Consider the following 25,258-nt stretch of genomic DNA (forward strand, 5'->3'; position numbering starts at 1 on the left):
CAAAGGACAGGACGGCGGTTTTATATGTGGCAAAATACTTCTAGGGTAGTACAGACGAACAGACAGACAGATGGGGGCACAGGACACCAGACAGGAAAGGGGAGGGGTTGGGCAGTGGTCTCTTCTAACCGGTAAGTGGAAGCTGCACCCCACCCCAGGTGGAGGGTGGGGTGGGACAACATTGGCACAGGAGGTGGCGAGACAGGCATGAGGTGCCCATCCCTGAGGCGGGCAGCCGGGCAGGGCCCAGTCCTCGTTGGCACAATCGGCTCTCTCTGGCCCAGCTGGGTGCTGGGGGGCAGGGCTGCTGGGCAATGGGATGCTAGGCAGAGGGACACTCCAGAGCAGAGGGCGTTCCAAGGCCTCTCCTGGGTGCAGTGGACATGGGTAAAGGACAGGATCACAAGAGGCAAATACAGAGCAGCAGCAGCAGCAGCCAAGCCCCCCACCCCTCCAGGGGAGATCTGATGTCCAGAGGCAACCCCTGGGGTGGTGATTAACTCTGGGGCACCAATCATTGGGCCTCTTCCCTGGGGCCTCAGGGTGAGAATGAAGGAGCAGTTTTTTTGGTTTCAAAATGAGGCGGATCAGAGTGTTCCATGGGCCCAGACGACAGGATGGGGACGCTCAGATGCAGAGGGGCCCCCTCTTCTGATGGCAGCAGGCAAGGGATGTTGTAGGCAAAGCTCATTCCTGGGGTAGGCAAAGGCTTGAGGCATGGAGGTGGTGGGACTGGGAGCAGCATCTGGGGTGGCCTCCTCCTCAGGGTTCTAGGTCCTGGGCAGGCACAGGGCACTGCACCTGATGCCTGCCAGCATCTGCCCAGACCACTCCAGACCACTCCGTGAGACAGCTCCCCACGGAGCTTCCAGTGCTATAGCTTTCACCTCCCAGACAATGAAGTCAGGAAGCTGCAGGCAGGTGCTGGGGGCGGGGCTCATGGTAAAGGACGCCGGATCTGGGGTTTGGGGAAGAGAGCCCTCATGTGAGAGTCTCTGGTCTCCCTCTCCAGGAAAAGCCCCTCCCCCCCCCTCATTCCCAAATACTCCAGGGTGGAAAAGAAAGGGCCACACCATTTTAGAGCCCGGAGTAGGAGTTAAGGAAGTGCACCTTTTCTCTGGGTGAAGGGAGAGAGCCCCCTGAGGTGGAGAAGGGGATACTGCAGAAAGGTGGGCATCCTCCATACATCCACAGCAGGTAGGTAAAAACCTGCCGCTGAGGCTTAAGGGACTCCCAGGAGCTGGGTGGAAGGTTACCACCAAAGAAACCCCAATCTGAGCAAAGGCATCTGAAAGGAGGGAGACAGCGCCCCCTGGAGGCAAGATACACCTCCGTGGTGAGCCCCCCTGTCCCTCCCCTCCCTTGGGCTCAAGAGCCCTTCTTCCCACTGTGTAGCCCCTGCCCCTCAGCGGATGTAGACACCTCGCCCCCAACCCTCCAGCTCGTTCTTGTTGCGCCCCAGAACTGGGCCCCCGCCCTCCGCGCAGTAGCGGGCCTTATTCCGGCCGCGGTTCCGGTTGTCGGTCAGCTCCTCTTCATAGTCTTCTTCCTCATCCTCCCAGGATCCCTGTCGGGCTGGTGGGGTGCTGCCCCCTGCAGGGTCTCCAAGCCCCGGCCCCTCGGAGGGGTCAGTCTCCATGTCCACACACGAGTCTCCCAGCTCCGTGTAGGCAGAGTTTCGGTTGCCAGGGGTGTCGGCATCAAACGTGTCTTGGCGGGACAGTGCCCGCAGGGTGCCCGCCCGGCCTGGCGGGTGGCTGCTGGGGTAAAGGCCTGGGGGCTGGCCCAGCTCTCCCGGGTACTCGTGCACACTGGCGTGCTCCCCCGTGGCCCGTTCCAGCGACTGGTCCCCGGAAGCAAGGTAGGGTCCCTGGTTAGCAGACAGACGGTACACACCATGCAGATCAGGCAGGAGTGAGAGAAACACAACAAAGCAAGGCAGGTTAGTGAGGGCACCAAAACACCCAGCCTGGCTGAAGGAGGAGGGTGCTGGCCCTAGGGTTTGGGCAGCTGGGCAACCGGCTCTGGAGCCCAGCCAGAGGACAGAACTCAAGGCATTTGTTCTTCCATTAGGAGAGGGGGCGCCCAACCTTCTTAGGTGTGAGAAGGCCTGACTCCTGGTAACCATGGTAGAGAGCCCATGAACAATTAGTCGTCACTTCCTCAAGGCACTCATGAACACTATCTTGGGCTAAATCATCATTAACAGCTCATTAGTATTGCCACTTGTTAGTGGTTGATTGGGTTAGTCGTTGCCCCAAATATACTAGAGAGAATTTCATCCAGCTCCTTCAGCCCAATGGGACCCTAATCGTAGGCGTCCAGAACTCCACACTTCCCCCTACTCCACTCTGAGTCAGGTGACAGTCTCCAAGGTTCATGGGATTCCTTCCCTGCCCTCAACAGACTCAAAGCTTCAGGCTGGGGAAGGCTGCTGCTGCTAAGTCGCTTCAGTCGTGTCCGACTCTGTGCGACCCCATAGACGGCAGCCCACCGGCTCCTCTGCCCCTGGGATACTCCAGGCAAGAATACTGGAGTGGGGTGCCATTTCCTTCTCCAATGCATGCATGCATGCTAAGTCGTTTCAGTTGTGTCAACTCTGCAACACTATGGACAGGAGCCCACCAGGCTCCTCTCTCCATGGGATTCTCTAGGCAAGAGTACTGGGGGAGGCCGATGGGTCTGTATTTCCCACTGGCAACGATGAGATGGCTCAGTGTCCTCAGCACCAATGTCACATGAAGATGGCCATGGAGGCTGCTGGGTGGGGTGCCAGGAGGCCTGGGTTCTAGTGCATCCCCTGCCACTTCAAGCTGTGTGACCCTGAGCAGTGACTCCCATCTCAGTGGCCCAGTTTCTCTGTGGTGCTGTGATGGGGATTAGGCTAGAGCAACAATTTTCATTCCCTGGGGTTCTGGGGTGGATGGACCGGACAGAGTGCTTCAGGGGTCCCCGTGGAGGTAAAGTGGAGGCCAAGCCACTAGCCCTCTCCAAGCAGAGCAAGGATGCCTTATTTACACACTGAACTTCCCATAACATTCAGTGAACAAATGGGTTCTGGTGCTGAAAATAAATTTGCAAAGCAGTGGTCTAGAATGATTTCCTGGGTTTCTTCTGGCTCTAATCTAGAACTCAATACTTAATGGTTTGACCTCAGAGATAGGCCATAGCTCCCATGGGAGATCAAGGTAGGGTGGGGCACCCATAGGAGGATCTTCCCTGGAATCTGTTTAACTGGAAGAAGGGTGGAAGGTTCTATATCAACTCATAGAACATGCTTCATTTTGGGTCTCTTCTGAGAACCACTGGAGATTAGGGCTCTGGAGTAGGGGGCAGTCTGTCTGGTTTTAATGGCCCTGCTCTGTGGGACTCCCTGGGTCTGAGGGCCGTTGGTCTGTTGCGTCTAAAATGCTGTGACCTCTGTTGAGTCTAAAATGGGTGCAGAGTCCAGCAAACATACATTGGTTTTCCTCTGTTTCTTCCTAGTCTCTTATCTTACAAGGCCCCCAAAGCAGAAGCCCCCAAGGCAGCAGATATAGTCTTATGGGACCAGGCCCAGATAGGCCCCACCAGCTAGCCCCAAACCCATCAAAAACCACAGACACCAGAAGCTGCCACTCACCACATTTTTTACAAAATAAAACTTTTCCTTTCCTTCCCCCAAGTTCCCTGCACTCAGTTCCGAGCCCTGGGCGGGAAGGGAGACGGGCGGGGCACCTACACGGTGTGCTCCTGCTGCTGGGGCACCGCCCTGGCTCGCTGGGAGGCCTCTAGCCCGCCCCAGAAGCTGAGATTTCTCCTGAGTGAGGTGAGCACTTGTACCTGGAGGTTGGAGACAGGGGCAGGGCTGGCAGCCAGGGCTGCAGTAGCCATGGTGCGGTTCAGCAGCGGATTGGGTGGAGTGCTGCTGGGCGGGTGTGTAGCCTTCCAATAGGCTTCCAAGTACTCTGCCAAGTGCTCGCAGGCGTCCTCCAATTGGTTCTCATCCAGGATGATGTCAAACATCTCCTGTGGAGGCGGGGTTAAGGGCAGGGCTGGGGTGAGCTAGGCATGACCAAGGGCTGAGGGTGTGGCCTGGGGGCAGTGGGTGGAGTCAAGGGGTTGAAGGACAAAGTTAAAAAGAAACCTCTGGATGTTCAGGAAGAGGAGGGCTCTCAGATATGTAAATTAAATACATATAAGGAGGTCTTAGCACCTATATATTACAGCTCCCTCATTCTATATATAAGGTAGCCAAGGGGTGGAGAGGGGCTTAACTCTCCATAGAGAAGTGGTGCTTCTGGGACTTGAACACAGTCTCTAACTGCCTGTCCAGCCCTCTTTTCCCAGAAAATCCATCTGCACCTCTGGACCAGACCCAGATGTTCCTGGTCACTCTCTCAGCAGGAGAGAACCCAGGAGAACCCAAATGCCCTCCCTTCCCTTTGAGCACTCACAGGGGGACACTGCGCCAGTTTCTCTGAGGCCGCTATTTGGACGTTGAGGTGTTTGGACTGAGACTTCCCTCGAGACTTGATGAGCCTCTGAAGAACCTGTTTGGTAAGGGGAAAAGAAGAGCTAGAAGGACCCTGCAATGCACCAACCTGGAGAGGCAGGTCCTGGTTGGAGCCAACATGGAGAGACAGTATTAGGGCCGGGGGAACATTCCATGATGCTCAGCCCTGGATGCCTTTTCAGAAATGACCTCACCAGCCCTGTGTCCATCCTACACAAAGCTCAGGCTCTCTCCTGGGTCTCATGCCAGCCTCTCCTGGGACATTCCAACAGTGGTTGTATGAAGGAAAGTGATTCTTCTTCCCAACTCCTGTAACCTTCTTTACAGGTTTCATTCATTCTCTGAGCCAACTTCCCCTTCATGTTAACAACAGGCAGCCATCCTTGAAAGGGACACTTGCTATGCCTTGGTCTGTGCTTTTTTTCATTTTGTTGTTTAGTTGATAAGTCGTGTCCAACTCCTCTGCAACCCCATGGACTTGTAGCCCGCCAAGCTCCTCTGTCCATGGATTTTCCAGGCAAGTCTTCTAGGCAAGACTACTGGAGTGGGTTGCCATTCCCTTCTCCGGGGATCCTCCTGGCCTAGGAAACAAACCCATGACTTGCACATTGCCAGCCAGAAGCTTTACCACTGCACCACCAGGAAAGTCCTTCTTTTCATTTAGTCCTGACAGTAATGCCATTAGGCAGCCACTATTATAATCGTCCTCTCAATGATAACAATAATAATGATAATAATAGCTAAACATAAAGCTACAACCTTAGCAAAGTTAACAGTACCAACAATACAACAAACCAACATCCTACGCTTCCTGATGTAATGCACTCAGAAGGACACATCACTCGGGTAATATTCCTACTGGAAATGCAAAACCTCAATCTGTTGACAGGGAAACATCAGACAAACCCACCTTGAGCAACAATCTACAAAATAAGTGATCTGTACTCTTCAAAAATGATAGTCTCATGAGAATCGAAGAAAAGCTCAGGAAAGTTTTTAGCTTAAAGATTACTAAGGAGAAAAGAAATAAAGAAGAAAAAAATACTAAAGAGATATTGCAACTAAATGCAACACGTGATCCTGGACTGAAGGGGAAATTGCTATAAGGGGCATTTTGGGGACAACTGGTGAAAACTGAAGATAGACAGTATTTTAGTGAGATTTCTTGAATTTGACATGTAAGTTAATGTCCTTGTTCTTAAGAAATACGTGTTGAAATTTTGAGGGATAAAGAAATACAAGAGCTACAGCTTAAACCGTTCAAGAAAAAAGATATATATAAGCACATATATACATAATACAGACATACATAAATTGTGTGCCTGCTAAGTCGCTTCAGTCGTGTCCAACTCTGTGTGGCCCTATGGACTACAGTCTTCCATGGGAATTCTCCAGGCAAGAATACTGGCATGGGTTGCCATGCCTCCTCCATGGATCTTCCTGATCCAGGGATCAAACCCACATCTCTTACATTTCCTGCATCTGCAGGCAGGTTCTTAACCTGCTGAGCCATGGGGGAAGCCCTAAAGATAAAGTAGATGTGGCAAAATGTTCAAAATTAGTGAGTCTGAAAAAAATTAAATTGTATGCTTTAAATGGCTGAATTGAATGGCATGTGAATTTTATTTCTAAAGAGCCATTAAAAAAGTAGCGAGTCTGAGTGAAGGGTATTCAAAGGTGATCCTTTGTACTTTGTACTGTTCTTGCAACTCTCCTATAAATCTGAAATTACTTCAAAATAAAAATCTTTAAGAATTGAACACATATAGCACTTAATAGGTACCAGGCACTTTGCATGGTTAATTTGTTTATTTAATCTTCACAAACATCACCTAAGGATTCCTATTTTCCAAATGAGGAAACTGAGGCACAGAGAAGTCAGGTGACCTGCCCAAAGAGCGCAGAGCCAGTAGGTAAGTGGCAGCAGTGGGACATAAACCCAGGCAGCTGGGCTTCAGAGTCCCCACCCTTAACCTCAGAGTGAGTGCTCAGTGAGGGCAATGGAAGTGTGTCTTACTTTCTAGCTCACAAAGTGCTTTTGCATCCATTATCTCATTTGATCCTTTCAACCACCTCAGGAAGTACTTAAATCCCATCCTCCCCTTTATACTCATTAGAAACTGGGTGCTTAGCTCATAGGGTGCTATCATGCGATGTTAACCCCTGATTGCCTTCATCAGTCAGACAGAACTCTGGGCTCTTTACATCACTACCTCAAGAGAAGGATTATAATTCCCATTCTGTAGGTGAAGAAATTGTGCAAAAGCTAAATTATCTCCCCAAGATCCAAAGCTCAATAAAATACAACCAAAAAAACAACAACAAACTTTAATTAATTAAAATAAGCCACTCAGAGCTAGGATTTGAACCTCATAAGAAGTTAACATGAGAAGTCAGGTGTTTAACCTTCTAACTTAAAATCCTTCACTTAGGGACTTCCACTGTGATCTACTGGCTAAGATCATGCACTCCCAATGCAAGGGGCCTGGGTTCGATCCCTGGTCAGGGAACTAGATCCCAATTGCTACAACTAAGAGTTTGCATGCTGCAACTAAAAATCCCACACGACACAACTAAAGACCCCGCATGTCACAACTAAGATCCGGAGCACTCAAATAAATAAAGCAACATTTTATAAAAATCCTTCAACTTAGCTCACCTTCCACGTTTCTCAAAACCCCTAATGTCTAGCGGGGGGAATTGATGGAGCTGCTGTATGACAAAGAAGTAAATCAGTCTTCCTACCGAGTTCATCTCTATCAAGGTCTAAATGAGGGCAGTATAGCAAAAAGGGCTGAAATAAAAAGACAGGAGAAAAAAAAAAGACAGGAGAGGTCTTTTTCCAACTGCCAAGTAGCTGAGTGACACTGAGGCAGAACACAGAATTCTTTCTATTTTCTGGGCTAAGGATGGGAGGTCAACAAAGTAGAGACAGGAGACTAACCTGTACAACTCTAATAGTAATATTTAAAACATCTGATACAAGATGAGGTATATTATACCAGATCATTTGCTAAGTGCCAAGTATTCACATTAGGTTGAATCTTCACAATATCCAGACAATGGAGTTTGATGGAGAAGGGAAACTGGGCTTGAGGAGATGAAGTCACATGATTAGTAAGAAGTACCTGGGGCTTAAACACAGGCAGCCCACCCAGAGTACTCCTGTCCCCAGTAGGGTCTTGTACCCACCTTAGGAGAGGTGATCTTGATGTAAACAATGATGGGGGCCAGTGAGGTCTTGGAGAGCTGGGCTGGATGGTTGATGGTGTCAGCGTCCAGAGCAACCAACTGAAGGGTTCGGGCTAGCTCAAAGATCCGCTCGATCTCGCTCTGAACCTCAGCTAGGCGAGTGGAGTCATGGGGAAGGGATAAATGTAAGGGAGTCTCCCAGGAGGCAGTGGGCAGATCGAGCGTTTCTAGAGATGCCCCCTCACTCCCACATCTGGCCCCAGAGCAGGGTGGGGGTGGAGTCAAGGGATGGGCTCACCCAGGCTGGAGCGTGTGTTGGAACGCTCAATGATGATGTGTTTGCTGGGGTTGTTAAGGACTGATCGCTTAGCCAGGGAAATGTCCGCTGTCACACGAGTGATGGAGATCCTGGGGGGCAGAGTAAAGAGTCAGGGGTCAGGGTGGGCTAAAATGTCCTGCCTCCTCCCCAGGCTCCAGGCCAACCTTGTAGCCCTCAGTCCAAGAGTTCCAGGATTGTCATTCAAGCCATCCTGCCCAACCCCAGCAGCAGAGAACCATGCTGGGCATGGAGAGCCAGCTCCGAAGGGCTTACCTGCCATCAAACCGATGCTTCAAGAAGTCAAATAAAGCTTTCTGCATCATATCTGTAACCTGAGGTTGGGGCAGGGGGTGGAGTAGGAGGAGGAGAAGTTAGGTGTTTAAAGCTCTCAAGAAGGGTAGACTGCTAGGTATTTGCCCCCTGACATTCCATTTTCTTCTTTAATCCCCGAGATGAATGTCCCTGTTCGGGGGAGGAAGTGATCTTTCTGAGTTTGAGGGGCCTCTACTGGGGTCTCTGATTCAGAGATCCTTTCAGGTAGAACCTCTAGGAGGACTTTTCTGGGTATTTTTGAGAAGACTAGACCCTTCTGAGTGGGTCTCCCCATGGGTTGGGGTTCCCCTGGGGAAGGGGGTGGTCTCTGAAGGTCTGTAGCCCTCTGGGGAGGAAATCCTGGGAAGACCCTGCTGGGGGATGTCACTGGAGTCTCAAGACCTTACAGAGTCTTTCTGGCAGTCTGGGCCCCGCTGGTCCCTATGCCCCTCTAGGGGCTCCTACCTCATAGCCCTTGAGCGACGGTCCCACCAGGATAATGGGCCTCATGGAAGGTACCACATCATAAGGGGGCACGTGTTCTGTCTGGGGGGAAGCAGGGAGGGGAAACCCCAGAGTGGAGATGGCATTAGCCCCTCTCCCCCCACCTCCAGGCTCCCCCATGCATCCTTTCCTCCCCCTGGTCCCAAAGCCCAGATGTAGGGGGATCAGGGGTGGGGGTGGGGAGGTGTGGCTAGGGAGAACCAGGAATGGTGGGGGGAAAATAGGGGCAGATATGGGAATGGGTGTTAGAAGGTCCCCCTAGCTCATCCCAGAGGGTAGGGAGGGAAACATAGAAAGCTGTGCTACTCACCGACTTCTGCTTCTGTTTGGCTGGGTCCAGAGATTGCCAAGATGGGGGAGGGGGAGGAGAAAGGGGAGGGTACCCAGGCAGGGGCAGAGGGCAAGGGAGGAGCCAGGACAAGAGAGGGAGGGAGAGCGGGCGGACGAGGAGAGATAACAGGGCATGCGTGTTAGTGACAGACAGAGCCAGAGAGAGGGGATGGGACCCCATGCCAAGGGGCAGCCAGAGATGGCCCTGAATCAGGGCCAGGAGTGGGACTGACAGCCAGTTCAGTGAACTTTGGAATATTCAGACATCCTCTACCCCATTTCTGGGTCTTGGAAAAAAGCTGGAAAGAGTGATAGCCCCTAATTTGGTGCCCATGTCCTGGCCCCAGTGCAGGCCAACCTGCCCATTGTAAGGGTTCCCTTAACTGTCCTGCTCTGCAGCCAGGAGATCCCTGGGCACCCTATGGGATCTGAAAAGGGCAAAGAAGAGTCACCATTCCACCTTCCCCTTCACGTGTGGGGGCGAGGGCAAATATGGAATATGCCACTGGTAGTGAGGGGGAAACATCAGGTTTCATTAACAACCAGATCTGCTTTCAGTTGGGGGGCGGGGGCTGGAAGGGCTGCTTTCATGGCAAGAACCATCCCTTCCGGGGAAGAGGGCCAGGGTGGGGTTGTGTATGGAGACAGCCGTGCCCATTCTTGGTGCCACTCTACCCTTCCCTCCTCCTCGGCAGGAAGGCCTGATCCCCACAGAATCAGGCCAATACCCCATCTGAATCCATTCCAGCCCCCCTCCACCCACCAAAGAGCTGGGCCCTGACCTCCCCACTCACAAGAACCCAGCAAGAATTACCTTCTTGAAGAAGGGGACGCGCTTGCCGTGGGGCGGCGGGGTAGTGACACTGCTAACACTAGTCTTAGCAGAGCCGCTCTGCTCCCCGAGCTCTGCCTCCTCATCCTCTAACTCTAGGGGGTCTAGTTCAAAGGCTAAGTTAGTCATTTCATTACCTGGACCGGAGAGTCAGGATTGAGGGAGGGAGGAGGCGAGGTGGGGAGGAGTGAGATGGACATGGAGACACAAGCACAGAACGCAGGGATGGGATGGGGAAAAAAGAAAGAAGAAGAGGTGAATGGAACAGGGCTGGGAGAAATGAATGGGGGGCAGGGGGTGGGGGAGTCAGGAGGAGAGATGGAGCTACCGAAGAAATGGGAGAGGACAGACATGAGAGAATGGGTGCTGACTGACCAGCCCAGCTTGGGGGGTGCCCTGCTCTTCATGGAGAGGGTACCACTGGATGTGTTTGGAGGACTCAGGATTGGGATACCCCTTACTGCAGGGAAAGGAAGGGACAGGCAATGGGGAGACCACCCCACCCAGGAGCTCCACCCCACCCCCTGGGGTGGCAGCAGCTCTTACCACTGGCAGGGGGCGTGGGGCGGCGGGTGCCAGTCACCACGTCTCCCAGGCTGGAGCTGGAGTTGTCACCTGATTTGCTGTGTGGGCAGAGAGGCAAATGGAGCCGTGAGCAAAGAGGTGGGTGTGAGGGCGGGGGATCTTGTTCTCTCACAGGCTGCCCCTCCCCGCCCCATGGCCCTCATTCGCCAGCCCCACGGGCGAGGCCTCGGGCAACTCTGTGTCCTCAGAATATGAGGTCAACCCTTGGGGCCTCCTCCTGGCTGGCCGGCCTCTCCAGGGGGTGGGAGTGCCCCGCCCCCAGCCAGACACCTGGAGCTGAGGCGGTTCTGGCGCAGCTTCTGTTCCTGCAGCAGGCGCAGGCTGTCCAGTTTGACAGGGCTGGGGATGAAGCCAACCTCACAGCCCTCCTTCACCAGTCGCCCGATCCACCAGTCATTATTGTATTTCTGCAAACAACGGCAGGTGGGGTGGGGGAGACCAAGAAGGAGATTAGAGGTACAAGCCAGCAGCCAGCTCCAGGGGATACCACCCCCAATCTTGCCTTCTCTGCCCAGGGGATGGCAACCTCAAAGAGCCCCAGCACCAGCCTCTGAATACAGCTCCCAATTCTCAGGGCTCTCTAGGACCAGCATCCTCTTGTGCCCTGGACCACCCCACCCCAAGCACATCCCTGTTCTGAGAGTCCTTCCTCCCGCCATGTGTCAGCTCGACTCTGGAAAGGTGGGGAGAGAAGTAAATGCTGACACCTCTGTATGCCTGGCACACTGCCACTCCACCAACAGTCCTCTTCACAAACCCTCCCAACAACCCTGCAACCTAGGTATTACCATCGCACATTGCCAATGACAAATCTGAAGCTCAGAGAAGTGGAAAGATCTGTCTAAGATCACAGAGCAGATTTAGCTCAGCTCTGCTTGGTTCAGAAGTCTTTTTCCACTAGAGCTCTGACTGCCCCTCTCCTGGCACACGCTATACTGCCCTCCCTCCAGATGCCAAGCGGTCTCTCCCCACCTCTTTGATGTGCAGGAAGTCCTTAGGCTCGAAGGTGATGGCCACTCCCTGCACAGGCACCTCATCCCCTGGAGATGGGTTGTAGCCGACATTTGTCCGCACAGCAAATGCCACTGGCTTGGTCTAGAGGAGGCACCCAGGGTGGATGACAAGCAGAGAGTTAAATCACAATGGGATGTACAACTTCCTGACTCGGGTGGTGATTATGGAGAGGTTTGTTTTGTAAATTCTTCATTAAGATACACATTATACACACCGCTATACACAAAGTAAACACAGTCCTACTGTACAGCAGAGTGAACTATATTCAAAATCTTGTAATAACCAATAATGAAAAATAATCTGAAAAAGAATGTATATACATGTATAACTGAATCACGTTGCTGTACACACCTGAAACTCATATAAGATAGTAAATCAACTATACATCAAAAAAATGTTATTAAAACAACAAAAGTATACACTGAATGGCTTATGCAGTTTTTTACGTGTATATTAAATTTCACAGTAAAAAAAAAAAAAAAGCAAAAAACAGAACTCAGTCCTCTCAGGATGGAGGGGGCATCAGGGAATAAGTATAGGTGGTGGGGGACCCCATAATGATACCAAGAAGGAATAGTCATAGTAATAATAATAATAGTAGTCATAATGATAGCAGCTACTGTTCAGTGTGCCAGGTACTGTGTTACATGTTTCACATCCATTATCTTATTTATTCATTACAAAAATCCTACAAAGTGCTATTATCATATTCACTTGAATGAATGGGAAAACTAAAATTCAGAAAGGTTAAGTGAATTGCCTAAGATCTCACAGCTAGTAAGAGTCAACGCAGAAAGAGTGAAAATGTTTAGCTCCTGTTATGTGTGCAAAGAGTTTTAGGCACTTATTACACTTTATAAGGAGGCAGGTATTATAGCTTACATTTTTACAGTTGAAAGACAGAGGCACATGGGAGGCGTACGTCCGCCGGAAGTGGCTGGCTGGGCCAAGACTTGACTCGGGTCTGTCCAGGCTGTCTCTAAGGCACGAGGTAAGGGAAACAATGCCAGCACAGCCCCTCCCAACTTTCTCACCTTGGCCTTCTCTAGCTGGGCTAACGCCTGACGCTCTGCCTCCTTCCTTAAGGCTTCCCGGTCCTCCTCCAGAGACACGTCAGAGTCCGACGGACGGCTGGTGTAGGACTCTGCTGAGCCCTGAAAATAGACAGGGCCAGCTCAGGGCCAACACCGCCTCCCCAGCTCCTGGGCCGCAGAAGGCACCAGCGTGAGACCACAAGGGCTAGGAGAAGATGGTATTAGACAGGAAGAGCCTGAGAATGAGGTCTGCAGGCCCCTGGGAAGAGTGTGGCCCTAGAAAGGGTGATAGCAACAAGCAGGGAATTATGGCAGGTCCAAGGACAGCTGCTTGGGGCCCAGGGAGGGGTGGGAACCTGATAGGGTGCAGTGCAGAGGCGGAGTGCCAATGGTCAGTCTCCATTCCCTGCTCCTCCTTCCCTCCCCTGCTCCCAGAACCCGCTGAGACAGACTCAGCACAGGCCCAGTGAGTCCTTCCAGGGGCCACAGCCACCAGCTTAGGTCTGAGCCCTCTGCACTGGTGGCCATGAGCAGCCTGCTCCATGTGCTAGGGCCACACAAAAATTTGCTACCTTCTGCTCAAGGGTGAGGGAAGACAGAATCCTACCTCCCCTGCCAGAAGGTGGAAAGCCCCAACCCTTAGGCTCTTATAAGATACAAAAAGGAACCCAAGGTTCCTGGGGTGGAGCAGACAGGAGAAACACATCAAGAGAAGAATACGAGCAGGCTTTCCCCTTGCATTAGGGCGGCCAACTGCCAGCATTGAGGCAGGTTCAGAATTCTGGGTGTGCCAGGAAGCTGGCCTTGACCACACAGACCATCCCAGGGCACAAGGAACTCCCTCAGCAATGCAGACACATGTGTAAGGCACACATAGCCCAGGAGGTGAATGAACATGTTCATTCATGGATATACTTGTATGTGCAACTTCAAGTCTGTTTGGGAGCGTGTGGTCTGTAGTATGTCCTGGTACATGACTGAATGCATACAGGTCCCTGTGTGTGCACACAGGGCAGAGGCAGGGGGGCACCCTCAGTGTCTGTGTCCCCAAGGGCATGTGAGGACGGGAGCCAGAAGGTGTGGATTTATTGCTACAAAGGGCCGGAGGGGATGTGATGAAAGGGTAAAACTGCAGGGGTGGGAGGGTTTTCTTCTGAAGACAGGAAAGGGTCACTTGGCCAGGAATGCCCATTAGCCTGGTATGGAGGGGACCTCGGAAAGAAAGAAGACCAGGTCCCATCTCCCCAGAGCACCCTCGTCATCAGCCAGTGCAGTGGCCCATCCATTTCCCAGCCAAATCAGGAAAATGGGAGACTCTGAGAGGAAAACCGGGGGGTGAGGTGGGGTTTTCATAGAAGCTGGAAAAGTGATACAAAGGAAAGAGTGAAAACCAGTGAATCAACTACTCTTTATCCCTCCTGAGCACTCATAGTCAGGAAGACAGCCACCAGGAGAGCCAGAGGAACAGACCCAGAGATGGAGAGGGACAGGCACTTACTGACCCCAACACACACACACACACACACACACACACAAATGCGTGCATACCAGAAATGGCGGGAGACAAGGCAACAGTGAGAAGGCAAGGAAACAGGCTGGAGTGAAGGCCTCCCACCAGCTTTCCTGAGGGGCTGCTCCCGCCCCCCACCCCCGCCTTCACTCCATCCCCAGCTCACCACTACGAGGGTCTGGTTGGGCGCCTCCATCCCGGCGCCCTCGGAGCCTGGCCCTGCTGGCCTAGGGGGTGGCCCAAACTGCCCGTTCCCCCAGGGGGCTCAGGTTACAAGCAGAGTTGCTACATGTGCAAACTGCTAGGGTATATTTAGCTCAGAGATGTGGCAAGGCCTGCCCCCCCACTCCCTGCCACCTACTGGGGGTCAGAGCTGGGGAGCTGAGAGGAGAAAGGATTGGAAACTGGGGTCTGATTCCCTAGGTTGGCAAACACTGAAGGAATGAGGCCCTTTTCTGTCAAGAGGGGCTCCACTGAGCACAGCGTCATTTTTCCTAGCCCTGGCCCTGGTCCTGCCCCAGTCCTACAACACACACAGGGGATGAGGGAAAGATCAAAGAAAAGACTTCCCACTTGTATGTGTATTTAGGAATCCTGGGAAGAAAGGTCCCTTTCCTGACCCTCTCAAGTCAGGCCTGGGCTTTCGAGTGCCAAGTGTTGTGGAGACATAAGAATCAAAAAGAAGGGCCTCACTCCAGTCAGTAGTGGATCTGCCTGGCATCACCCTCTCTCTCTTGGCCTGGGGGTGGCTGACTTTCCTACTGTCCTCTGTCCGCATGTGCCTGCTCGTTTTTTTTTCGATGTACTCCTTCCTTGTCTGATCGTAAGCCCCTCTCGCCTTTTTTGGGTACCAGGCTTTGTTGAGATGCTCTGTAGTCATAGCAACCACATGGCTCTCTCACTGCTTCTCCCTGAGCCTGAGATGGCCTGGGGTTGAGAGTTAGAACAGAGATGAGAATGGCAACTTCCTGACTGAGAACAGAAGACCCCAGAAGGCCATTCAGTTATACCCCCTGCCCTTTCATTCAGGGGTGCTGGGCTGAAGTCCTCTCTAAAATCAACTTCCTGCTGCCTCTCCGCCACCCCCCACACATGTTCTCTCTGCATATTAAAGAACAGTCACAACTGGATGTGAGGAGGGCGTTTCCCCCGATCCATACCTAATCAGGGCTCCAGGGACCCAAATGTCCTGGCTCCCCATTTCGTAGGACCTCCCTCTACCCCATGCTGTCACAGATTCTGGGGGAGGACATGGAAGAAGACAGCCGGCAGGGGGAGTGGGTGACAGCCTGAAGCAAGCTAGAAGGAGGCAGGCCAGGCTGTCCCTGAATGAGATGACGCAGGCAGGCAGCAGGGGCTGGTGCCTGGTGCTGGGGGAGGGGCTGGGCGGGGGCTGAGGGAGTGGGTACAGCTGACAGTATATGCAGAGGAGGTCATGGGGTGTAAGGGTGATGGGTGGTTCTAGGCAGGTAACAAATGACGTGGGGGAGGGTGCCTGGAGAAAGCCTCAGACCCAGCTCACCAATCCTGGTCTCCACCAACCAGCCACCTCCCTCCTCTCAACCCAGCCTCCCCATTACCTGGCGGACAAAGCTGTTGGATGTTGTATCCGAGGATGTGCTCCCATCCGACCTTTTGAACCGCCCTTTCCTCTTGCTGTATTTGCCCTGGAGAAGCCAGGAAGGGACAAGAGTAGAATCTCAAAGACCCTTGCCCAGCCCTCATCCCATCAAGTCCAGAACTACTGCCAAGCCTTGGCAATATCATTCCCTGATCTCAAGAGCCTGCCCCTCCATCTTCTTCCTGAGATGGTACAGCCCGAGGGAGAAGGAGGGCCCAGACCACAGCCATGGGGTGGGGGACAGAGCAAGAGAGCCCTAGGAAGCACACACAGAAACCCCCAAACCAAGTCAGAGGTTGGGAAGGGGGAGGTGCTGAGAAGCTGGAAGCTCATTAGGCAGCAAAGCTAATTAAGATGCTGGGCAGGCTGCAGAGGCCTGGGGGGAAGGGAGAGACTGCCTGCAGTGCTGGGGGTGTGGAGAGAGCCCCCGGGAAAGTCCCCTTCCCTCTCCACTTCAGCTGGAGCAGACCGGGGCTGAATGTGCCTATAGCCCCCAGAGAGAAGAGGAATCGCCAACCCAGGCCCAGCTTGGCTTTCCTGAGCCCAACTCTTGCCTTGTTTTTTGCAGAGCGGGGAGGGGAGTTGCAGCTCTCTGGTCTTAGAGACCTAAAACGATTAGATTTCTAGGGAGGAGGGGAGGGGACATGAAACTGTATTTGGAAAGTAAATATCTAACCCCAACCTTGACCCATGGGGGAAGATTTAGCACACCCCTCATCCTGGTAGGACTCTTTTTCAGCCCCCTTTTCACAATCACAGTGATCATACCTCTTCCCAAGGGGGCAAGAGACATCAAGCCCTCTAGCCCTCAGCTGCCACTGCCCACGTCCTGTCCCATGATGCCCACCAGGCTGCATAAATCTAAATGCCCCTTGGCCCTCCCCCAAGAGAAACCGAGGACACGGCCCCTGAAGGGCCTCCGGGAAGCCGGGCTCAGTCTCGCTGGCTAGGCTCCTGGCTTGGGTGGTGTGGACACTGCCTGACCTCTCAAGTAGCCACCCATTCAGGTATTTCCAGACCTCCTGGGAAGGGGGCTGCTTCTTTGCCCTACCCAACTCACATATACACATCGGCCCCCAGGCAATCTAGAGTGAGAGGGGATGATTGAGGGTCCAGGCCCTCCAAGCCGCTGTCCACAACCTCCATCCTAGAGTTTCTTTGCCAAAGAAGCTAGATAAGCCATAATCAGACTAGGGGCTCTGGTTCCTTGGGCTTGAGTACAAGGAGATGGAATGGATAGATGGGCGAGACACCTGGGAACTCTTCAAGAATCCTCCCTCCCTCACATTCTCTCAAACCAGACATATATCCAACCTCTAGGACTGAGGATCCCTATGAATTTAAGAGGATTCCCCCAGTGAGCACAAGGCTCTCTTTCACAACATCACCACTATCCCAGGCTAGGAAAAGGGAGTGGCACCCAGAGGGACAAGGGACAGCTGAAAGGAAGGCCCCAGTCAGCTGCCTCCTAGGCTCCAAGGGGCCTGGGGTGGAGAAGGGAAGTATTTTTAGGTCTGATCTGACACCCCCCGCCCCACGTGCCCATCAGCCATACTATCATGGTGGTTACAGTTGCTCCAGGCTGGCCACAGCAAGAAAAGAGTTAATGCTGTCCTAGCCCTTGTGGTGTTGCCAGAATGGAAAAGGACATGCCCCAGAGAAATTCTTGGGCACGACCACCCCAGACTCTGCTGATTACTCCACCGGCACCCTCCACCTCAAGAATATCCCTTCTTGGGGGTAACCAGTGGGTACAGGAAAAGTGTGAGTGGGGGTGGGGAGGCAGACCCCCCCCCCCCTTTCCCCAGGTAACACAGTTTCTTCCCCTCCAGGACAGTGAGTTGGCATCCGTCCAACTTTCCAAACTTTGGAGGCGTTTTCTGGGGCTAGGGGGATGGGTCGAGAAGGGCTAACACGGGTGTCGGGGGAGGGGAGGTGGTCTGATATAGAGGTGGAATTGAAGTGGCTGGGACGGGGGCCTAGCTCGGTGCTGGTCCCTTCCCCACCCTCGAGGGCCAGTGTCCGCAGCTCTGAAGGCCTGCTGGCACCGCCCTCTGACCACCGCCTCGGCCATCTCCCAGTGCCACCCCAACTCCACCCACACCCGCCCGGAGCCCCTGAGCGTGCTCTGCGTCGCCCCCTTTGCCTGAGCTCCCTCTCTAGCCTCCCTCAACCCCCGGATCCCGCCGCCAGCACCCACACTCTTGACCCACTGGAGCCGGCACCCAAGGAGCAAAGCCCCTGACGCGGGGGAGAGGAGGAGGCGAGGGTGACAGGCGGCCCGACCGCCCCCTCCCCGCTCTGCAAAACCGCAGCATAACTCCCAGCCAAGCGCCCATCAATCATTCACTGGCAGGGATGGGGGGCGCAGAGCCTTTTCCCCTCCACGCCGGGCATATAACCCCTTTCTCCCCGGTCCCCCCTCGATCCGACCCCACAAGGTCTACGGGAGCGGCCCCCTTCCCTCGATCCCGGCCATCACACCTCACCTGTGGGCTGGGGTCGAAGACCTCCATGGGGATCTCCTGGGAGGATGGGTAAGGGCCCCGGGACATGCTGGTCTTCTGGACCATGGAGAGGAGGCTTCCCTCCGGCCGCCGGCCCGGCCCAGCCGGGCGCCCTCAACGCATGAGAGAGGCCGTCGGAACCGAGAGCAGCGTAGCCAGCACCCGGTCCAGCCACCTGGCCCGGCCTTCGGTTGCCCTCTTCCTGCGTTCCCTCCCTCCTCCCGCTCTCTCTGCTGCCGCCGCCTCCTCCGCCCCTGAAGGCTCAGCATCTCCCCCCGCCCCCTCCGCTCCCACCCGTCCCTCCCTCCCTCCCTCCCTCCCTCCCTCCGCCAGTCGTGGCCCCGCCCCTCGCAGCCCCTCCGCTCGCTCTGCACAGACAATGGGAGGGAGGCTGCTGGGACGCACGCCTCTCCCGGCGAGCTCAGGTCTCCGACTGGCCTAGGGTGAGGGTAGCCACTCTGGGGGACATTAGAAACCTTGCCAAGGGGCTGAGTGTGGGGGGTGAGAGGGTGCGGTTTACCAGCGGATGCCAAGCGCGGATGGAACCGAAGCGCGGATTAGCATGGCTGGCACCGCCCCCCGCTTCCGTCCCAAACCGCTCTTCCTAGCTGGTCTCCCCATTCCATTCCAGGCTGGGCCACCGGAACTTCCCAGCCCTGGTGATCCTGGGACCCGGCTTTAACTCCTTTCTCCCCATTGTTGTCCCAGGCCGCCTTGAGCCAAACAGAAAGGACCCTCCCTCCCCAATAGGTTGGTGCCGGATGGCTGGAGACTGAAGCTGGGGTGGGGAGGGTGTCCAAACAGAGTTTAGCAGAGACAGCAACAGGAAATCCCAGGGATTCAGGAGTCCTATTGCCCTAGCGCTAATAGCTATACCCCAAGCCTTTCCAAAAGGCCAGGGGTGGCTTGTGTGAGGTCTGTGTTCCTGGGTAGAGAGGGAAGAGGAGGAAGAAATGTGGAGCTGAGACTGGAGAGTGGCGAAAATCAGATCTAATGCCCTGTGACCTGGAATTGTTCCCCCCTTCATCCCTTATTTGGGGAGATATCCAAGGCCTGGACCTCAACCACCATGATTTGTGAAGCTAAAAGGAGTAGAGGATTCTGGCAAGAGGCCTTAGTGCCAACTTGGTTCAGGCTCTTTCTGGTGGTGTGGCTCTGGGCACATCAGTACACCTCTCCTGTAAAATGGGTTTGCTGGTACTGTGGTGTCTTTGTCACCTGGGATTTTTGGGAGGAAGAGGAAATTAAGTGATGGGTTTCTGAGATGTTTGGAGATGCTGTAAGATGCTGTGCAGGGCAGGGGTGGGGTAGGGAAGGGAGGGGAGAGTGTCAATTTTGACAGGAGGACCTGTTACCACCTTACTTGACCCCTTCCCAGGCTCCACAAAAAAGAGAAATGAGAAGTAGAATGGAGATTTGCCCAGGTTCGATGGCTCTAAAAATAAGCCAAGCTGGGAGTTTTCTGGCAGTCCAGTGGTTAGGAGTCCATGCTTTCACTGCTGAGTGAAAGTGAAGTCACTCAGTCGTGTCTGACTCTTTGCGACCCCATGGACCATAACCTACCAGGCTCCCCTGTCCATGGGATCTTCCAGGCAAGAGTACTGGAGTGGGTTGCCGTTTCCTTCTCCAGGGGATCTTCCCGACCCAGCGATCAAACCGGGGTCTCCCACATGGCAAGCAGACGCTTTACCATCTGAGCCACCAGGGAAGCCCAGGTTTAATCCCTGACTGGGGAGCTAAGAGCCTGAAAACTGGCCCTTCTAAAAGTAAGCCAACCTGCTGTGTTCTGCTGGAGGGGAGTCTGTGGAATACACTGACTCCTCCTTCTCACCCTGGGTTTTGCAACAGGTGTGGGTCAGCCCTAAGATCCAACCCTAAGCAGGGCTCCCATCTTTCCCTTGGACACAAGAGAGCCTGGTATGAGAGAGAAGGCCTGGGTTTTGTAGAAAGACCTGGGTTTTCAATTTCTCTATTGTGAAAAATTGGCATAAATTTTCATTCCCTTCCTCTTTTTTTTTTTTTTTTTTTTTTGAGGGGGTGAGGATGGCCACACCACACTGCTTGTGGGATCCTAGTTCCCTGACCAAGGATCAAACCTGGGCCCTCAGGCAGTGAAAGCACAGAGTCAAATCCTCTGGACCATCAAGGAATTTCTTTCCCTTCCTCTTTTGGACCTCATCAGTACTATTTAGCTGGCTTCCCAGCTAGCCCTAGTGGTAAAGCACCCACCTACTAATGTAGGAGACATAAGAGAAGAAAGTTCGATATCCTGGTCAGGAAGATCTCCTGAAGGAGGAAATGACAACCCACTTCTGTATTCTTGCCTGGAGAATACCATGGACAGAGAAACTTGGAAGACTACAGCCCAAATGGTCACAAAGAGTAGGACAGACTGAAGCGACTTCGCATGCATGCTCTATGTAGCATCCAGGAAAGTTCAGATGATGGATATGGGGTTACCAGCTGGAGCAAAGTAAGGAGTTAGAACCAGAACTCAGCTTTATGTTTCTTGGACCCGGGAATGTTCTCCTTGGGTTCTTAACCAAGCCTTCGGTTCTCCGAAGCAAGAAGAAGGAACTATGAGAGGTCCTGTCGTTTGATTTTTTAAAGACTTTCCAACTATTCTCTCACTCACTTGCTATTTCTCAAGTGCCTACTTATGTGCCAAGCTGTATGAGCCAAACCCAAGACTGGTTCCTGCCATCATGGAGCTTGTCTTAACGCCTTCTTTTGCAAATTAGATATAACTATACAGGTACACTATACAGAGGAGGAAATGGAGGCACTAAGTAATTAAGGACCACAGTGGCTCAAAAACTAATGTCCTGCACTCCAGGGCTCTCCAGTTACTGGGAGAGTGAATAAATAGTTGCTTTTGTCTGGTATCTGAGCTCATTCTCTCTTGCTTCATTCCCCCGCTCCCCGCCCCCCTACCCCCATTAATAAAACATCCTTCCACAGAACCCACTACACCTGGGAGGAGTAGGCCACTCTAGCAAAGCCCCTTTATCCCGCCTGCGCAATCCAGCTGACTTCCGGCTTCCACTACGCACGTCATCGGGTACCCTCGCTGCGCATGCCTAATAGGAAGTCGGACTATACCACTTTGGCATACCGAAGGGGGATATTTTCCATGTTTTAAAGTTTAAAACCGACTCCTGATGTTAGACTTCTATTACTCTGGGTCTTTTCAGAATATATAAGTAAGTATAGGGTGGCGGAATATGAAAGGACCGAACGGGAATACGGGCGAAAGCGGAACGGGTGATGGACTCTCCCCTTCACAGATAATGGGAGGAGCCTAGCGAGGGCAAGTTCTTTCCTTTCGCCGCTGCGGCCGCGGCCATGAGGTAAGCGCTTTCGGGTGCTGGATTCTGGTTGATTTTTGCTTTGCGGAGCTCGGTACCGCGGCGCATACGGGAAAAGACAGGGCAGAGGCTTCCCTGAAGCGGCTGGTCCTGGAGCTTGGGGTAACCGGAGCACACTAGCGCCCGGCCTCGAGGGGAGGTGGGTAGGGGGACGTCCCGGCAACTCTAGGCCGTGGGAGGGCTGGCTACGCGCCCTGCACGTGTCTGAGGCGACCCACTCGGGCAGAGGAAAGGCGGCGGTGGGGACTGGGCCGTGGCCCCCTTAACTCGCTGGGGCAGTCTGTGACTCCGAGCCCATCTCTGCTTCCATGTGACGTAGGACAGGCCGCAAATAGGCCCCAAGCCTCTGCCTGCCATAAGTGAGGCTTTCCTAGCATTTTGATGTCTTCTGCCCCTTAGAACCATCATTAAGAAAACTTTTAAAGCTAGTTTATTGCTGAGATAAAAAACGAGCTGAGGAAACAGTCCACTGGCCACAGATTCTTCACGTTAGACACTATTTTTCGTGCTGGGTACCAGAAAAGGCGTCAGCCCACTCCACATTCCAGTTTTATTCGTTAATCTTATTTTCTAGAGGGGAAAACAGACCCACAGACGTTGTCTACGTGGGGTGAGCAGGTTTTGTTGGGGAAGCGCCCAGGTATGGTTTCCAGGACCTGAGAGTGTTTTCTGTTCGTCACAGTATGCTCAGGCTTCAGAAGAGGCTTGCCTCCAGTGTCCTTCGCTGTGGCAAGAAGAAGGTCTGGTTGGACCCCAATGAGACCAATGAAATCGCCAATGCCAACTCCCGTGAGTTCTTGGGGTCTGAGTTCCTTCTTTACCCTCCCCATTTCTCATCCTTTGTGCAGTGAAAGGTGACAACTATGTTGACTGTTAGCATAGGCTAGCTTACAGCCCGGGGTTGGGGGGGGGGAGGTCTCATAAAATGGAGGAGTCTTGAAAATATGGATTGCCAGAGGTTCTCTTCCTGACCTTTGTCAGAATGACAGGATGGAAATTGATGGCAACCACTCTGTGTTAACATTAATAAATATCACTAGAGTGGATGTTCTGTTTTATAGCTATGTGAGAAATTTTTGGAGAGATAGTACAGGGACTCGGCTGGAGGGGCAGGGGTGGCTGTGGTGTAGAGATGGCCGAGGAAAAGAAGTGATGAATTGGGAAGTTCAAATTAGAATATGCAGTGGGCAAGTAGGAATTTATAGCCAAGGAGCATGGTGAAGGGGGTCAGTGGATGAAAAATTACTAAGAGGATGACAAACTATGATGGAAAAGAATATGAAAACGTGTGTGTGTGTATATATGTACAACAGTCGCTGTGCTGTACGGCAGAAATTAACATTGTAAGTCAACTACAATAAATATTTTTTTAAATAAAGAAAAATCTTAAGAGAAAGCAGGTTAGGGGGGTTTCTGGCTGAACTGACCTAACAGGATTCTTTAAGGAAGTGTACAGATTGGCCTGTGAGAAGCTTCAGGAGCTGATGAAAGTTATAGCAGGAATCTTTGTCAGTATCAGGGAAATTCTTTTTCTGTTTGGGTTTGTGGTATTGTAATATGTGCTCAGAAAATCCTTATTTTAGACTGGTAGCTAATAGGTGAAACAGAATCTGAAGGACTAGGTCATATCTGTATGCTATTTTGATCACATATCCCCAAATACGTATATTTTGAGTGCTGTTAGCATCTAAAAGGATAGAAGTTTTTTTTTGTTTTGTTTTTGTTTTTTTAGGAAAGAAATAGAAGGTCCCCTTGTTTGGACCATTTTTGAAAACCAGGGATGTGAGCCATGCCTCTGTCATGTCCTGTTTGGACTCTTGAGTTATGCCTGGTGGGATTAGGGCCCACCTGGACTGACCAGGTATATTGTGATTTCCCAGGCCAGCAGATCCGGAAGCTGATCAAAGATGGGCTGATCATCCGGAAGCCTGTGACTGTCCATTCCCGGGCTCGATGCCGGAAAAACACCTTGGCTCGCCGGAAGGGCAGGCATATGGGTATAGGTAAGTACGTTCTGTTTATTCCAAGACTCAGGGAAAGATAGGTGATTAAATCTAGTCTGGGATAGATTCAGAGTCTTTCCCCATTCTGACTTATTTTGAACCCTTTTCTTAGTCCATGATGCTTGGTGTGTTTTTCTGTCTGCAAATCAGAATGTTGGCACTGGTGTGGGAATTGATGGTATTGGTAAAGAGGTCTTATTTATTGAGCACCTATACCTTGCCAAGGATTCTACTGGATACTTGGGAAATGTCATCGTATAAATCCTAACATCACTTTGTAAAGTCAGCATGATCTGGGGAGATGAAGGTCACACTGCCTTTTAAGATCTTCCAGCTTACCCGGTGCAGGCTGCCTCAGTGCATGCCTTGGAGTATTCACATTCTGCCTGAAGTGAATGAAAGATAATTGCCTTGTTTCTGCTTTTTTGAAAATTGAGTAAATGAAAGAAGTTTAATACTTGAGATCATCTGTAAAATGGAAATAATGCTACTTAAGATGAGGTACGACTCTAGGTACATGACTCAGTGTTGCAGAAGTTAATTGCTCTTGTTGCGACTAGTCAGCTGGCTCTAGTAACCCAGATGCACTATGGTGATCCTGACTCTTCTTCCTCCTAGGTAAGCGAAAGGGTACTGCCAATGCTCGAATGCCCGAGAAGGTAACGTGGATGAGGAGGATGAGAATTCTGCGCCGGCTGCTCAGACGATACCGTGAATCTAAGAAGATTGACCGCCACATGTAAGTGCCTTCTCTTGGGCTCACCAAGATCCATTGCTGCTTTGATGACTTGTTCTTTACACAGATGCAAGCTCTTTCTCATTGGCCTTGGGCGGAGAGCCATGTGTCTTACACTTTTCTTAGGAAAGTTCTTCCATTTGATCCTTCCTGCATACACCATCAGGGTAGCCCAAGATCTGCCAAGTGAGCTTTCTGTCTCCTAATTGTGCAGAAAGTTTTGGATGAGGGAAAGAATCCTCTGCACCAAGAGGGGAGAGGACAGGAACTCTACATGCTTAGGGGCCTTGTGTAGAAGAGCAGATCACAGGCCCACCTCTGTTGATGCCATTGCTGACCAGAACCTCTTAATAACCCTTGTACCCTACAGGTATCACAGCCTGTACCTGAAGGTGAAGGGTAACGTGTTCAAAAACAAGCGGATTCTCATGGAACATATCCACAAGCTGAAGGCAGACAAGGCTCGCAAGAAGCTTCTGGCGTAAGTTCTGAGGCATTTAAAATATGCTAATGTCTAGTTTTAACTTCCATGCAGTCTGCCCAGCTGTTGTGTTAGAGATACATACTGCTGTGTCTTGTACACACCCACGCACCACCCACCGTCAGTGTTGGGATAGTGTGGGGCTGTTGGTTAGTTGACTCAGCTTTTGGTGTCCCCAGCAGCTCACCCATCTTCTCTTTTCCAGGGACCAGGCTGAGGCCCGCAGGTCTAAGACCAAGGAAGCGCGCAAGCGCCGTGAAGAGCGGCTCCAGGCCAAGAAGGAGGAAATCATCAAGACTCTGTCCAAGGAGGAAGAGACCAAGAAATAAAGTTCTCCCCCTCTTCTCTGTACATAGTTGGCTCGGCAATTGCATAGATCACTCATTCAATAAAAGACAAGCCTTTATCTGCCTAA

At 52.4% G+C, this 25,258-nt stretch overlaps 2 protein-coding genes across 10 annotated transcripts; one reads left to right on the top strand and one right to left on the bottom strand.

Annotated features, from left to right (window-relative positions):
* CACNB1 (calcium voltage-gated channel auxiliary subunit beta 1) lies at positions 1 to 18,522 on the bottom strand. 7 transcript variants are annotated; one of them, XM_004012834.6, is made up of 14 exons: positions 18,238 to 18,522; positions 15,708 to 15,794; positions 12,618 to 12,737; positions 11,542 to 11,664; positions 10,840 to 10,976; positions 10,531 to 10,607; positions 9,133 to 9,152; positions 8,784 to 8,864; positions 8,280 to 8,338; positions 7,986 to 8,095; positions 7,688 to 7,839; positions 4,437 to 4,532; positions 3,823 to 4,008; positions 1 to 1,870 (listed from the first exon to the last, which is right to left on the bottom strand). In XM_004012834.6, the coding sequence occupies exons 1-14, from the start codon at positions 18,319 to 18,321 to the stop codon at positions 1,406 to 1,408; spliced, it is 1,797 nt and encodes a 598-aa protein (XP_004012883.2). In that variant the 5' UTR covers positions 18,322 to 18,522; the 3' UTR covers positions 1 to 1,405. The 7 variants fall into 7 exon arrangements, with proteins under 7 accessions (XP_004012883.2, XP_042111850.1, XP_042111852.1 ...); XM_042255916.2 differs by lacking the exon at positions 9,133 to 9,152 and adding an exon at positions 9,967 to 10,121; XM_042255918.2 differs by lacking the exon at positions 9,133 to 9,152 and having other exon boundaries at positions 8,784 to 8,860.
* Positions 18,523 to 21,572: 3,050 nt separating this feature from the next.
* RPL19 (ribosomal protein L19) lies at positions 21,573 to 25,258 on the top strand. 3 transcript variants are annotated; one of them, XM_027974613.2, is made up of 6 exons: positions 21,573 to 21,725; positions 22,306 to 22,412; positions 23,504 to 23,626; positions 24,245 to 24,365; positions 24,733 to 24,843; positions 25,049 to 25,258. In XM_027974613.2, exons 2-6 carry the CDS (start codon positions 22,307 to 22,309, stop codon positions 25,170 to 25,172), a joined length of 585 nt encoding a protein of 194 aa, XP_027830414.1. In that variant the 5' UTR covers positions 21,573 to 21,725; position 22,306; the 3' UTR covers positions 25,173 to 25,258. The 3 variants fall into 3 exon arrangements, with proteins under 3 accessions (XP_027830414.1, XP_004012885.1, XP_012041416.1); XM_004012836.4 differs by having other exon boundaries at positions 21,573 to 21,605; XM_012186026.4 differs by lacking the exon at positions 21,573 to 21,725 and adding an exon at positions 21,752 to 21,762.

Source organism: Ovis aries, chromosome 11 (genome assembly GCF_016772045.2).
Source record: "Ovis aries strain OAR_USU_Benz2616 breed Rambouillet chromosome 11, ARS-UI_Ramb_v3.0, whole genome shotgun sequence".
Lineage (NCBI taxonomy): Eukaryota > Metazoa > Chordata > Mammalia > Artiodactyla > Bovidae > Ovis > Ovis aries.